This window comes from Oncorhynchus gorbuscha, linkage group LG26 (assembly GCF_021184085.1).
Source record: "Oncorhynchus gorbuscha isolate QuinsamMale2020 ecotype Even-year linkage group LG26, OgorEven_v1.0, whole genome shotgun sequence".
Classification (NCBI taxonomy): domain Eukaryota; kingdom Metazoa; phylum Chordata; class Actinopteri; order Salmoniformes; family Salmonidae; genus Oncorhynchus; species Oncorhynchus gorbuscha.
Window position 1 is genome coordinate 33,802,357 of NC_060198.1, and position 14,925 is coordinate 33,817,281.

The 14,925-nt window shown below is 41.2% G+C and overlaps 1 protein-coding gene across 1 annotated transcript; it reads right to left on the minus strand.

Annotated features, from left to right (window-relative positions):
* Positions 1–2,602: 2,602 nt before the first annotated feature.
* On the minus strand, positions 2,603–10,133 carry LOC124016271 (desumoylating isopeptidase 1-like). The gene is made up of 4 exons (XM_046331818.1): positions 9,791–10,133; positions 7,479–7,588; positions 7,235–7,357; positions 2,603–3,300 (listed from the first exon to the last, which is right to left on the minus strand). Exons 2-4 carry the CDS (start codon positions 7,577–7,579, stop codon positions 3,258–3,260), a joined length of 267 nt encoding a protein of 88 aa, XP_046187774.1. The 5' UTR covers positions 7,580–7,588; positions 9,791–10,133; the 3' UTR covers positions 2,603–3,257.
* Positions 10,134–14,925: the final 4,792 nt, after the last annotated feature.

The window sequence follows — 14,925 nt, forward strand, 5'->3', positions numbered from 1 at the left end:
TACTACAAAATATATGGGCTAAAAAACCTAGCTAAAAAACGTTAGCTGACATGGGCTAGTTGATCTGGACATTTCTGACAAGTTATACATACAGGGCCTTTGGAATGTATTCAGACCCCTTGACTTTTTCCACATTTTGTTACATTACAGTTTTATTCTAACATGGATTAAATACATTTCTTTCCTCAGCAATCTACACACAATACCCCATAATGACAAAGTGAAAACAGGTTTTAGCAAATCTTTGCAAATACCATATTTATGGGTCTGAATACTTATTCAGACCCTTTGCTATGAGACTCGATATTGAGCTCAGGTACATCCTGTTTCCATTGATCATCATTCAGATGTTTCTACTTGATTGGAGTCCACCTGTGGTAAATTACTTGATTGGACATCATTTGGAAAGGCACACACTTGTCTATATAAGGTCCCACAGTTGACAGTGTATGTCAGAGCAAAAACCAAGCCATGAGTTCGAAGGAATTGTCCATAGAGCTCAGAGACAGGATTGTGTCGAGGCACAGATCTGGGGAAGGGTACCAAAACATTTCTGCAGCATTGAAGGTCCCCAAGAAAACATTGGCCTCCATCATTCTTAAATGGAAGAAGTTTGGAACCACCAAGACTCTTCCTAGAGCTAGCCAACTCTGGCCAAAGTGAGCAATCGGGGAAGAAGGGCCTTGGTCAGGGAGGTGACCAACAACCTGATGGTCACTCTGACAGAGCTCTAAAGTTCCTCTGTAGAGATGGGAAAACCTACCAGAAGGACAACCATCTCTGCAGCACTTCACCAATCAGGCCTTTATGGTAGAGTGGCCAGACGGAAGCCACTCCTCAGTAAAAGGCACATGACAGCCTGCTTGGAATTTGCCAAAATGCACCTAAAAGGCTCTCAGACCATGAGAAACAAGATTCTCTAGTCTGATGAAACCAAGATTGAACTCTTTGGCCTGAATGCCAAGCATCACGTCTGGAGGAAATTTGGCACCATCCCTACGGTGAAACATGGCTGTGGCAGCATCATGCTGTGGGGATGTTTTTCAGTGGCAGGGACTTGGAGACTAATAAGGATCGAGGGAAAGATGAACGGAGCAAAGTACAGAGAGATCCTTGATGAAAATCTGCTCCAGAATGCACAGGACCTCAGACTGGGGCAAAGGTTCACCTTCCAACAGGACAATGACCCTAAGCACACAGCCACAGCCAGAGCCAAGGCTTGAACCCGATCGAACATCTCTGGAGAGACGTGAAAATAGCTGTGCAGCGGCGCTCCCCATCCAACCTGACAGAGCTTGAGAGGATCTGCAGAGAAGAATGGGAGAAACTCCCCAAATACAGGTGTGAGTCTGTAATCGCTGCCAAAGGTGCTTCAACAAAGTTCTGAGTAAAGGGTCTGAATACTTCTGGAGATGTGATGTTTAAGTTTTTGATTTGTCATTATCAGGTATTGTGGGTAGACTGATGAGGGGGGGGGGTGTTTTTAGCAATTTTAGAATAAGGCTGTAATGTAACAAAATGTGGAAAAAGTCAAGGGGTCTGAATACTTTCCGAATGCACTGTAGCTCTCTAAGGTATGCAATGACTGACATGACAAGAGGAACTAATGATACACCGCCCAATTTCGGAATTGCACCTTGTGCATTCTACTATTACAACTTTCAAGAGTAAGTTGAAAGCCGGACTGAGTTCCTTAAAAAAAAGTGTTATGGAACCACTGCCTTACAGAACCTATTGCCTTTCAGCTCTTTGTGACATGAGCAGAGGCATTGACAGAGCTTTCCATGTGAAGTACCATGAGCCTTCCATTTTTGTCGATATCGTATATAACCTCTCTGGATTTGGCATTGTCATACAGAGTAAAGCTCTGTGTTATTGTGATAGCGGCCAAAGCGGATATCTGTAGATCGATTTGCCACTGCTGTTGGGTCATTCCACGAAATGAGTACCTTTTATATTTTAAGTAGAAATTGTGCTCAAATATTTTAAAAGCCTGTTAATATAGACCACATGGAAACTTCAGTAAATCTGATAGATTTTGTTATTTGAATAAAGACTAAAGTGCTAATGTGCCAAAAGTCAGCATTTGAACATGTCCCTCTGTGTATCCTAGTCATTTTGTTTCTTTGACAAAGTCATTTCTGAAGATTATTATTTATCTTTTATATTTTTGTTTCCAATTTTTTGTCAAAGAAATTCTAATCATTTCCCTCATTTTAAGGTCAAACCTGTTGTTTAAAATATGGTGAAACTATTCAAGGTCAACCTTCGTGTTTTAATATGGTGAAACTATTGCTTTTTAAATCATTGTTTCTAAAGAAACATTGAACATCTAATAGTCAAATAGTAATAGTGTAAAAGCAGGTTTTTGGGGAATTGTTTTGTGTTTTGTGATGGAAAACGAGCATAACACGACAACCCTGTTACCCATAGATAGACAGGCTAGAAATGTTTTCACAATTATTTTTTTTGCCAACTGCCCCTCCATGTTACACACAACAAGCTTCCATTCCCCCTGTCACAAGAGGATTTATGGCTGATTTAAGATGAAATCACACACACAACACTGTTACGGTCAACCCTGTTACTTTATTTGGCACTTAATACACATTTACTATAGTATTTTTTTAAACCTCTTGAGATGGGAAAAACAATGTTTTATAAGTTGAATATGTGCTCTTTATGACAAAAGGCACCTTATTGGTGGAACGACCCTGTGTACTGTAAGTGCGGATGGGGGAAAAAGGCAATTTCCTGAATCCAGCTCATTTTGATGCAATGCTTTCCAATCGTGTCCTCCGAGCAGGGTATTGTCCAAGAAAAAAAGAATAACAGCACAAATCTCAAAGTGCTGGTACATTTGTAGTGTGTTTGTGCTTGATCGCCTGTGTGCCTACATTCGTGCTTGGGTATATATACGAAATGTGCAGCAAGCCATTACAATATTTATACTGGCAGGTAGTTGCCAGAGGGTAGAACGTTTATGATCTGATGAACAAAACTATTAAAGGCATTAGCAAGGTTGCACAGAGCTCCCATTATAGAGCATTCATTCACTCTCATATACATGCACACAAACACGCACACACACATTCTCCGGATGGGACAACCCAAGGGCATTTCAGGAAATGGCTCAGTGATGGACCCACCAGAAGGAGGAGAGGACAAAGATGCTTATATTTATGTATGTATGCAGATGCATGGGAGTTTAGAGTATCTGCCGTGACTCAAACTCTGAGGTCAGGCAGGTCTGTTTCTCATGGGATCTCCCATATGGTGACCCTGACAGCTGGGCGTTTCCTGAGGTGGAAAGTTAGAGAGAGGAAGTGGAGAGTCAAGGTTCTTCCTATTTAAACAATTAGCATTTGTTTTGTCATGATAAAAGCTACATTTCTTTGAGACTAAATTTAACTCTCACACATTGAGACAAACAAAGTGTAAATTGAATGCTGGATTTGAGAGGACACAAATGGTTAATAATAATAATGTATATGTATTTTATATAGTATGTTTCATTACATAAGGAATCTCAATGTTGCTGAGGGGGGGGGGAGAACGGAAATCCCTGGATGTTGGAGAGAGGATGGAGTGACAAAATTGGCAGTCATGCAAACTGACATGTTAGATGAAGAGATGTTTAAACAAGCTTGATTGGACAGTATAAACATTACATCAAACTAAATGTGATTGATACATGGTGCAGCACTTGCGTGATGGGGTGCTTGGACGTGGCCAATTACAATTTGTATAAATTCAAAGTAATACAGGAGAGAGTGCCATGTACTCTGTACTATACTGTAGTATTGTGCAACAGTGTAATTTTATCAGTTTTTTAATCCTTCAATGTGAAATTCATAGCTACAGGAACAAGCAGTATTTTAGGAATAGTGTGTGTGTGTGTGTGTGTGTGCGTGCGTGCGTGCGTGTACACATTCAAGTAAAATTCTAACCTTTGGTTTGAGTTAATTAATCCTAAATGTATTAGGGCAATCTGCAAACTCAAATGACTTGACCTGAGGTGTTAATTTTGAATCCTTATTTTGTTATTACCACACAGTGTCACACCTGCTCCCGCTCCCCCTCTCAGGTGTTAGTTCGAGGGCGCCAGTCTGCCCATCATTACACACACCTGTCACCATCATTACGCACATCAGCACTTCATTGAGCTCACCTGGACTTCATCACTTATTGATTGCCTCCTCTTTATCTGTCTATTCCTCAGTTTGATCCCAGTGTCAGCATTAATGTCGTTATGTTCCCTTGTCCAGACGCGGTCCGTGTTTTGTTTCATGTCCGTCATTTATTAAATATTCACTCCCTGTACTTGCTTCTCGTCTCCCAGCGTCTGTCCTCACACAGAATATTAACTAGCAACACCTACATGTACTTATGCAAATGTAGCAGTCCAAGTCAAGTTCCTAATACAGTGGCTCCTCCTGGGATTCATGACCAGAGCTCCAACTCCAACCACTGTAGGTGGTGTTTACCTAGAGTTGCCTCTTCGTCACCAACTTCCATCCCTTTGGATACTCGTCCATGACCCCTTTGAGTCACATTAAAGGAAATAAATAAAAAAGGTTTATCATATAACGGTTTGTCACTGGGGAGGGTGAGTGTGACTCAGTCTCTCTCACGGAGGTAGTGTCATGTTAACAACTTTGCCCCCTCAACATTTCCAACACCAGTCTAAGAAGTTGGTGTAGAGAGCAGAGATGGGGGATTGGGGTGAAGATAAATAGCCATAGCACCTCAAGGTAGCCTTCCCCAGAACAGCACCAAGACTCATACCTACTTTTGTGTTCCCAAAATGCAAACATGGTGTTATTTGTCTCGACAGGTCTGTCACCAAAGCACAGCCCAAGTGCCCTCTCTTCACATGCACTTGAATTATCCATGGGTGCGTTGTGCGTCTTCAGCTCTTACAAGGATGGAGCAATGAGGTAATAAAACAAGGACTATTAGTTTCTCCAACAACATTTTCTACATACTATCATCCATATTCTGCATGAAAATAAAATCCATTAATGCTTTGTTATACCAATGAACTGTGGATTTCTAGGTTCAGATAAGAAGCAGATAAACGCAATCTTGTTGACAGCTGTACTTTCATATGAAGTTTTACTAACACTTAGAGACAGGGCCATGACAACAGAACAACTATTATGTTATGACACAAACATAACAAGCATCCAAAAGGTATCACTGAAGACCTCTAACACACTGTGACAGTAGCCTGAGCAAATGATGCTTCCGTCAAGGTCACTGCAAGTACACTGAAGTTTGTTTGGACAATATATCCTTCACATGATTACTAGTGATCTGGTTGGTCCTGCTGACAACAGCCGTGTGAACTGCAACATCAAAACAGGAAGCAGTCAGTCTAAAGTTGTTCTTTAGAGATAATATGGAGACCATTCATCTAATGAACTGTAGTTCCTTTAATGGATCAAAAACATGTTTCAAATTCAGCTTGAGGTGTACAATACATTTCATTGGTCAGGTTGATTGTTGAAGGTGGTTATGTGAGCAACATACCAAGGTGAAGGGCCTTGTCTCCTTCACTAAAAAGATACAAGCACCTGTTGGTGCCATTTGAGACATGCTATGCTGCAATTACCTGTCTGATGCGATACCAGAGGTGCTGTCTTCTACAGAACATACAGTTTACTGTACTGTTCTACTGAATGACGCTATAGTGCTAGGAGTTGCAGTGAATACGTGCATTTAATAAGAGGACTTATATGAAATGCCTAGTCTAACAAGTATAGATATGTGAAGAGTTATTGCTCCCACTGATGGCCCAATGAAAATTATACAAGAATATGTATGATTTGACGCCAAACTTGACCCAAACATTCTACAAACTTTTTCATAATAAATCACATTTGAGATGATTTCAAACACATACAAGATACGCATGGTCTGTTTCTTCATCCAGAGAACTAATGTAGATTTTGTGCACTTCAGCATTCATATCACACTACCAGCATCATTAACACTAAGATGAGAGAGGTGAAGGCATAGAGGTGTATATTAAAGCACACACCATCTGGTGGAAGGTGGAGTAGTCCATTGGAAGTCATGCTGAAACCCTGACTTGATATACACGCCAACCTTCATATAAATCATATTGATGATATTGGAGGATCTGTGAGAAAGTTAATGTTGTGCAACTTTCCCTCAGATCAGGATAATACCATTAGAGGCAATAAGGTGTCTCAGCCTCCAGTATTTATGCTGCAGTAGTGTGTGTCGGGGGGGCTAGGGTCAGTTTGTTATATCTGGAGTACTTCTCCTGTCCTATCCGGCGTCCTGTGTGAATTTAAGTATGTTCTCTCTAATTCTCTCTTTCTTTCTCTCTCTAGGACCATGCCTCAGGACTGACTACCTGACATGATGACTCCTTGCTGTCCCCAGTCCACCTGGCCGTGCTGCTGCTCCAGTTTCAACTGTTCCGCCTGTGATTATTATTATTTGACCATGCTGGTCAATTATGAAGATTTGAACATCTTGGCCATGTTCTGTTATAATCTCCACCCGGCACAGCCAGAAGAGGACTGGCCACCCCACATAGCCTGGTTTCTCTCTTGGTTTCTTCCTAGGTTTTGGCCTTTCTCGGGAGTTTTTCCTAGCCACCGTGCTTCTACACCTGCATTGCTTGCCGTTTGGGGTTTTAGGCTGGGTTTCTGTACAGCACTTTGAGATATCAGCTGATGTACTTAGGGCTATATAAATACATTTGATTTGATTTTGATTTGAACAAGGAAGGTCCGTAAACAAAAACTAGAAACTGAATCGACATTTTTTTAAATATACTAAAAGGGCGAGAGCATTGCTGGTGGGGAGTTACAAAACAATCATACTAAAAACAAGCATACCAGTACAAAAGCAGTGTGACTGACTAGACTTGTGGTCCTTCTGTACTGTTGGTAGAGATTCACCACCCATACTCCACACATGACTGGTTTTGTCAAATAACCCACCCTCCTCGGTTTTGTCAATAACCCACCTGCATTTTGAAAATGTAAATTAGAACATGTCTCAATACTACTGTGTGCAGCTCAGGCAGTTTAGCTGTGGCGACCGTTGATGATGTTCCCCCCAGGAGGAGCGATGTGGATGGAGATAAGTATAGGCCGGAGTATCTGACCAAAGGGTCTAAATGGTTAGACAGAGGAACAGGCCAGAGGGTCAGCTAGTATCTGTCGCTCAGCTACTAAGTATGTAGACTCACGTGGAGAGCACTTCGGAGGGCAGGTCTGTGATGTAAGAAGGGATCTTCCGGCCTGTTAAGAACTGGGCCACCTCAGTAGTGAAGGTGTTACAGTTGTGCTCAAACAACCTATACTTGTCACCACTATGGAAGAATAACAACAGAAAGCAATCTCAGATCTAAAATATAGCTGATGTGTCCACCAAGGTGGTGGTGTATGAGGTGAGTTACCCAAAAACAACACTTTTTTGTGACACATACACACCTGTATGTGTTCTCTCCTAGCAAGGACAGGTAGTCCATGAAGATCTCCTCTGTCACCTCTGTGTTTCCACATTCCACCACAATGTCTTGGGAACCAAGCATTGTTCCACCCTAAAATGAATAAAGTCCATATTATCCAACAAAACACCAACCCCCAAAACTTCTCTGTATATCCAATGCGTTTAACTTCCCTCCTCTTTGAAGGTCATACCTGTGACAATTGAAACACAAGACTGAGTGTACAGTAATGGATGGTTACAATATGGACATGAAAATAATCATTTGAAGGATTGCAGTGACAGTAAAGACAACATTGTGTGGATTAATTGTATTGTCACAAAAATATAGGTGGGAGAATTCTTACTAAATGCCATCAAGTTGTTTTCCTGTAACACATTAAAATACATGATACATGATGATGATTCAATACATGATTCAACATGATACAGTTGAAGTCGGATGTTTACATACACCTTAGCCAAATACATTTAAACTCAGTTTCACAATTCCAGACATTTAATCCTAGTTAAAAAATCCCTGTTTAGGGTCAGTTCGGATCACCACTATTTTAAGAATGTGAAATGTCAGAATAATAGTAGAGGGAATGATTTATTTCAGCTTTTATTTCTTTCATCACATTCCCAGTGGGTCAGAAGTTTACATACACTCAATTAGTATTTGGTAGCAGTGCCTTTAAATTGTTTGTAAATTTTGGCCCATTCCTCCTGACAGAGCTGGTGTAACCGAGTCAGGTTTATAGGCCTCCTTGCTCGCACACGCTTTTTCAGTTCTGACCACAAATTTTCTATAGGGTTGAGGTCAGGGCTTTGTGATGGCCACTCCAATACCTTGACTTCATTGTCCTTAAGCCATTTTGCCACAACTTTGGAAGTATGCTTGGGGTCATTGTCCATTTGGAAGACCCATTTAGAACCAAGCTTTAACTTCCTGACTGATGTCTTGACATGTTGCTTCAATATATCCACAATTTTCCCCCCTCATGATGCCATCTATTTTGTGAAGTGCACCAGTCCCTCCTGCAGCAAAGCACCCCCACAACATGATGCTTCCACCCCCATGCTTCACTACTGTTTGTCATTATGGACAAACAGTTCTATTTGTGTTCCAGCAGACCAGAGGTCATTTCTCCAAAATGTGCGATCTTTGTCCCCATGTGCAGATGCAAACCGTAGTCTGGCTTTTTTATGGCGGTTTTGGAGCAGTGGCTTCTTCCTTGCTGAGCGGCCTTTCAGGTTATGTCGATATAGTACTTGTTTTACTGTGGAAATAGATACTTTTGTACCCGTTTCCTCCAGCATCTTCACAAGGTCCTTTGCTGTTGTTCTGGGATTGTCTCCTTCCTGAGTGGTATGATAGCTGCGTGGTCCCATGGTGTTTATACTTGCGTACTATTGTTTGTAGAGATGAATGTGGTACCTTCAGGCGTTTTGGAAATTGCTCCCAAGGATGAACCAGACTTGTGGATGTCTTGGCTGATTTGGGGGGATTTTCCCATGATGTCAAGCAAAGAGGCACTGAATTTAAAGGTAGGCCTTGAAATAAATCCATAGGTAGTCCTCCAATTGACTCAAATGATGTCAATTAGCCTACCAGAAGTTTCTAAAGCCATGACATCATTTTCTGGAATTTTCCAAGCTGTTTAAAGGCACAGTCAATTTAGTGTATGTAAACATCTGACCCACTGGAATTGTGATACAGTGAATTACAAGTGAAATAATCTGTCTGTAAAAAATTACTTGTGTCATGGCAAAGTAGATGTCCTAACCGACTTGCCAAAACTATAGTTTGTTAACAAGAAATGTGTGGAGTGGTTGAAAAACGAGTTAAGGACTCCAACCTAAGTGTATGTAAGCTTCCGACTTCAACTGTATGTGTGTGACCGAGGCTTGATGCTGCTGATTAGCATGCATGTCAATCAAGCTCGCACACACCTGTTTCACACTTGTCTTGTGTGTAGCTAGCTAGCTAGCTAGCATTTTAGCTAACGTAAAGGTAGCAATATTGTTGAGCTGAAATTCTGAAGAATAAGCCTTTGAATAGCTCGACTATATACTGTATAAACCAAGCTCAAAAGTACTTCAATTGGCAGGTTGTGTGGAACTAGCTAGCAAGTTAATAACAAACAAAAAATGATGCATTGCAAGAGTAATGTTGGCCAACCCAGCTAGCTAGCCATCAACTGGATCAAAGGCTTGCCGACGTGCTCAATCAATCTCAACTGGCAGCTAGCTACTACTACTAGCTATACAGCTTCATTATATGGGGAATTTATCGGTTCTGAGCTTCACTTACCTAACATGATGGGGCTGAGATTGCGAGCCACTCCTCTTGACAGGTCGTATATATACACAGTTGTACACTGTATGTTGTTGTGTCATTTTTATTCATTACGTTAAACCCCCAAATATGTGTTTGTTCGCTAGCTACGCTAACAGTAACGTTAGCTGTCTTGCCTTTCTACTGACTGCTGGTTTTGCAAGGTTGCTTGTCTACTGAAAAATGTCACGAGATTATATTATCAGCTAAATTACCTGAACGTTGTATCTATGACGTTAGATATTTCTATGTCTGATTACAATCTACAAGTACCCTGGCTGCCAGAGACAGTTGTCCCCCATAAAATTGCAGATTGGCATCTTATGGGCATGGTAGTGCATCAGCGCCTCCATGCGTCCATATAGCACTTTAGAGGTTCTGTGGTAGAATTTCTCTCTCATAAAAAAAGCATTGCCATGGTATTCTCTATCAAATCCCCAACTACAGCTCCTCGCATCTGAACATTATCAATAGTCTTTCTAGCCTATTAAATGGGATTCACCCAGTGTGGACTGGGGAGTGACCATTGCGCGAGACAGTCGCTCTCCACTGTCCAGGTGCCGAATTTCGGATTTACTATTCCCGCCGCTGTCCATGGTGCTGAATCTCATTTTGCTGCTTTTAGCCTGTTTGTTTACTTGAACAACATCGTATCTTTCTACACTCATGACAAAGTTCACGAAGTCTTAGCCCTTCAAACACCATCAACATGTAAGACTTACCCCAACCAAAATCAAGGCAGCCTTTAGTAATGGGCTAGCTATTATGAGGTAAAAGTGCATCAGCATCTTCATTTGTCCTCATAGTGCAAAGGCTAGTTGGGGGTGACGTGATTGTCCTCCACCAAGTCTAAAGCAAGTAAATAAAATACACCCATATTTCTGTGTGTATTGTTGTTGCACTTGAGTCTTCAAGCTTCAGATCCAAGGGCATAGTGATTGCAGTGTTGTGGACTTCAATCATGGAATTGGACAGCAAAACCAACATTGATTGCATTTTGAGACTTCAAGGTTTGACAGGTGAGTTAAGGGTTCTAACAAGTGTCTCATATAAAACTATTTTTACATTTGTATACTTTTGGTTGGCATAACAAAACCCTCTACATATTCGGTTATGATCCATCAGGAACTTGTAGTTCACTCCCACTTTGTTCACCCACAGGTTTACTCACTAAATACGTGTCTGAAGGTTGTTGTCACATACAGTGCCTATCATAAGTATTCACACCCTTGAATTTCTTCACATTTTATTGTGTTACAAATAGGAATTAAAATGGATTTAATTGTAATTTGTTTGTCAACGATCTACACAATATACTCTGTATTGTCAAAGTGGCGTGGTCTTCCTGTCTGGGTTATTTGGCCTTGTGTTTTAGGTTATTGTCCTGTTGAAAGGTGCATTACTCTCCCAGTGTCTGGTGTAAAGCAGACTGAAGCAATTCCCCAGTCTTTGCCTATGTCAAGCATACCCATACCACCATGATGCAGCCACGACCATGCTTGGAAATAAGGAGGCATTTACTCAGTGATGTGCTGGATTTGCCACAAACATAAGGCTTTGCATTTAGGCCAAAATTGTATTCCTTTGCCCTACTTTAGAAATGCTTACAGGATGGATGTTTTGGAACATTTATATTCTGTATATTTGTATTATTCTTTTCACTGTCATTTAGGTCATTTTTGTGGAGACACTACAATGTTGTTGATCCATCCTCAGTTTTCTCCCATCACAGCCATTGAACTCTGTAGCTGTTTTAAAATGACCAATGGCCTCATGGTGACGTCCCTGATCAGTTTCCTTACTGTCCTGCAGCTCAGTTCAGAAGGACGACTGTTTCTGGGTGGTTTAATATACAGTATAATCCACAGCATGCTTAAAGAGATGTTCAATGTCTGATTTGTTGTTGTTACCCATCTACCAATCACTGCCCTTCTTTAAGAGGATGTTCGAAAAGCTCACTGGTCTTTGTAGTTGAATCTGTGCTTGAAATTCAATACTTGCCTGAGGGACCTTACAGATGTTGTATGTACAGTATGGGGGACAGAGGAAGGGTTAGTCATTCAAAAATCACGTCAACCCCTATTATTTCACACAGAGTGAGTCCCATGTACATTTTACTCTTGTACTAATTTAGGCTTGCCTAAACAAGGGGGTGAATACTTATGCAATGACTATATTTTAGTTATTTAATTGTTGTACATTTTAATTTCCTTTTCACTTTGAAATGTGCAATTATTTTGTGTAGATCAATGACAAAAAAACATCACACAATGAAATATTTCAATCAAAATTTGTAACTCAACAAACGAGGGTGAAAAAAGGAGGGTGTATTAATCAATCAAATGTATTTATCAAGCACTTTTTACATCAGCCGATGTCACAAAGAGCTATACAGAAACCCAGCCTAAATTCCAAACAGCAAGCAATGCAGATGTAGAAGCACGGTGGCTAGGAAAAACTCAACTCCCTAGAAAGGCAGGAACCTAGAAAAAAAACTAGAAAGAAACCTAGAGAGGAACCAGGCTCTGAGGGGTGGCCAGTCCTCTTCTGGCCGGGTGGAGATTATAACAGTATATGGCCAAGATGTTTAAACGTCCATAGATGACCAGCAGGTTCAAATAATAATAATCACAGTGGTTGTAGAGGGTGCAACAGGTCAGCACCTCAGGAGTAAATGTCAGTTGGCTTTTCATAGCCGATCATTCAGAGTTAGAGACAGTAGGTGCGGTAGAGATAGAGAGTCGAAAACAGCAGGTCTGGGACAAGTTAGCACGTCCGGTGAACAGGTCAGGGTTCCATAGCCACAGGCAGGACAGTTGAAACTGGAGCAGCAGCACGACCAGGTGGACTGGGGACAGTCTCTTAAGTGAATACTTATGATACCCACTGTAAAGAGCTCTACACAGTCTACACAAATGGATCCGACCAAGGAGAGTGATGCAAACAGACTCCATCGGATCTGTTTGCCTGAACTGTTTAGACCACTTAAGGATTTGCAAAGTAATTTACACACTCTTGAAAAGAGACTGTCCACAGCCAGACCATAAGTCGTATTGGAACCTGTGATTGAACAATGCTGTATATCAGTGTTATACTATATCACAAAAGGAATATTTATAGATTTTAATAGAGGTGCACTGTATGTGTGTGTGCGCACGCATTTGCTTGTGCTTGCATGAGTCATATCCTGCCTGTTTTCATTTACATGTTCAGTCCAGTAGAGCAATCAATGTATCATGTATAATCCATTTTGGAATGAGAAAAACAATAGTTTTGTTATACTCTAGCAAAGGTCAAAGGTTAAAGTAGAGAGTTTGATCTACCAACACCTGCTTTTGCTTTTCATTGGTCACCTTGGAAACAGTTTCCATGACATCTGTAGGTTGTCGATTATGCAAGAGACTGTGGATGCTGTGGGAGTGGTATGTAGGCTTTTCAACAATGGGGCAAAGCCTGGGACAAATGTGGATACAGCTTGGGACTTCCCCAATAGAGATTCAAATTAAATCTAATTGTATTTGTCACATGCTTCATAAACAACAGGTTTAGACTAACAGTGAAATGCTTACTTACTGGTCCTTTTCCAACAAAGCAGAGTTAAAGATAAAAAAAAAAAAAAATAAAAAAATAGAAATAGTGACACAAGGAATGAATATGCAGTGAATAATAAATAACAATAACGAGTAAAAAATAACATGGCTGTATACAGGGAGTACCGCTACCGAGTTGATGTGCAGGGGAACAAGGTAATTGAGGTAGCTATAAAGTGACTAGGCAACAGGATAGATAAGACAGTTGTGTGTGTGTGTGTGTAGTCAGTATGCATGTGTGGGCGTGTGTATGTGTGACTGTGTGGTCCAGTGCATAGTCAGTGCAAGAGAGTTAGTGTAAAAGATGGTCAATGCAGTTATCCATTTGATTAGCTATTTATCAGTCTTATTTAGCATTCTTTTGGCTTGGTGGGGTAGAAGCTGTTTAGGATCCTGCTGCTTCCAGACTTGGTGCACTGGTACTGCTTGCCATGCGGTAGCAGAGAGAACAGTCTATGGCTTGGGAATTATTTACAATTTTTTGGGCCTTCCTCTGACACCACCTAGTATAGAGGTCCTAGATTGCAGGGAGCTTGGCCCCAGTGATGTACTGGGCCGTACATACCACCTTCTGTAGCGCCTTGCGGTCGGCTGCCTTGCAGTTGCCATAACAAGCGGTGATACAGTCAGTCAAGATGCTTTCAAAGGTGCAGCTTGTTGAACTGCCTAGAAGGCCAGTATCCTGGAGTCGCCTCTTCACTGTTGACATTGAGACTGGTGTTTTGCGGGTACTATTTCATGAAGCTACCAGTTGAGGACATGTGAGGCATCTGTTTCTCAAACTAGACACTCTAATGTACTTGTCCTCTTGCTCAGTTGTGCACCGGGGCCTCCCATTTCTCTTTCTATTCTGGTTAGGGCCAGTTTGCGCTGTTCTGTGAAGGGAGTAGTACACAGCGTTGTACGAGATCTTCAGTTTCTTGGCAATTTCTCGCTTGGAATAGCCTTCATTTCTCAGAATAAGAACAGACTGATGAGTTTCAGGAGAAAGTTCTTTGTTTCTGGGCATTTTGGGCCTGAAATCGAACCCACAAATGCTGATGCTCCAGATACTCAACTATGACGTTAGTGATCTTCAGGGCGGAGCTCTAGAAAGAGGCCCGAGTTTCCGACTTGGAATTCCGAGTTGGATGATCGTTCACTCCACTGAATAGCATGCTAGTGATTGCTTTGCGATGCTTGCAGTTAGCCACTGATTCCTTCCAAACTACTCATTGTTGAATTTGCGATTTCCAACTTGTTGTGTAATGTTTATGTCCAATGGCCGATGAGCACCAATATGTTTTATCTATCATTTCTCTTCATATGACAAGGATTGAAAAGGATTTACCAGTAGATTGTCAATTTGATTCATGATGATGACTTGCTAGCTAAGATTTTGAAATATGATGTAAACATTATCAGTCCAATCAAAGCTACTGCAGATATAACGTGATTTGACGTGATTGTATCTGTGGCCAATGACCTGAGCCAATCATGGTGCAACTAGAGAACATTACCAACCACACTACGCTCTGTATT

What these genes read in the sequence shown, in the direction of transcription:
- LOC124016271 (XM_046331818.1), bottom strand. Translation starts at nt 7,579, where the DNA reads ATGCTTGGTTCCCAAGACATTGTGGTGGAATGTGGAAACACAGAGGTG. An exon ending in CTAGGAGAGAACACATACAG is followed by an intron (nt 7,358 to 7,478) that starts GTGTGTATGTGT and finishes ATTCTTCCATAG; the next exon opens with TGGTGACAAGTATAGGTTGT. An exon ending in CCCTCCGAAGTGCTCTCCAC is followed by an intron (nt 3,301 to 7,234) that starts GTGAGTCTACAT and finishes TTTCCACCTCAG; the next exon opens with GAAACGCCCAGCTGTCAGGG.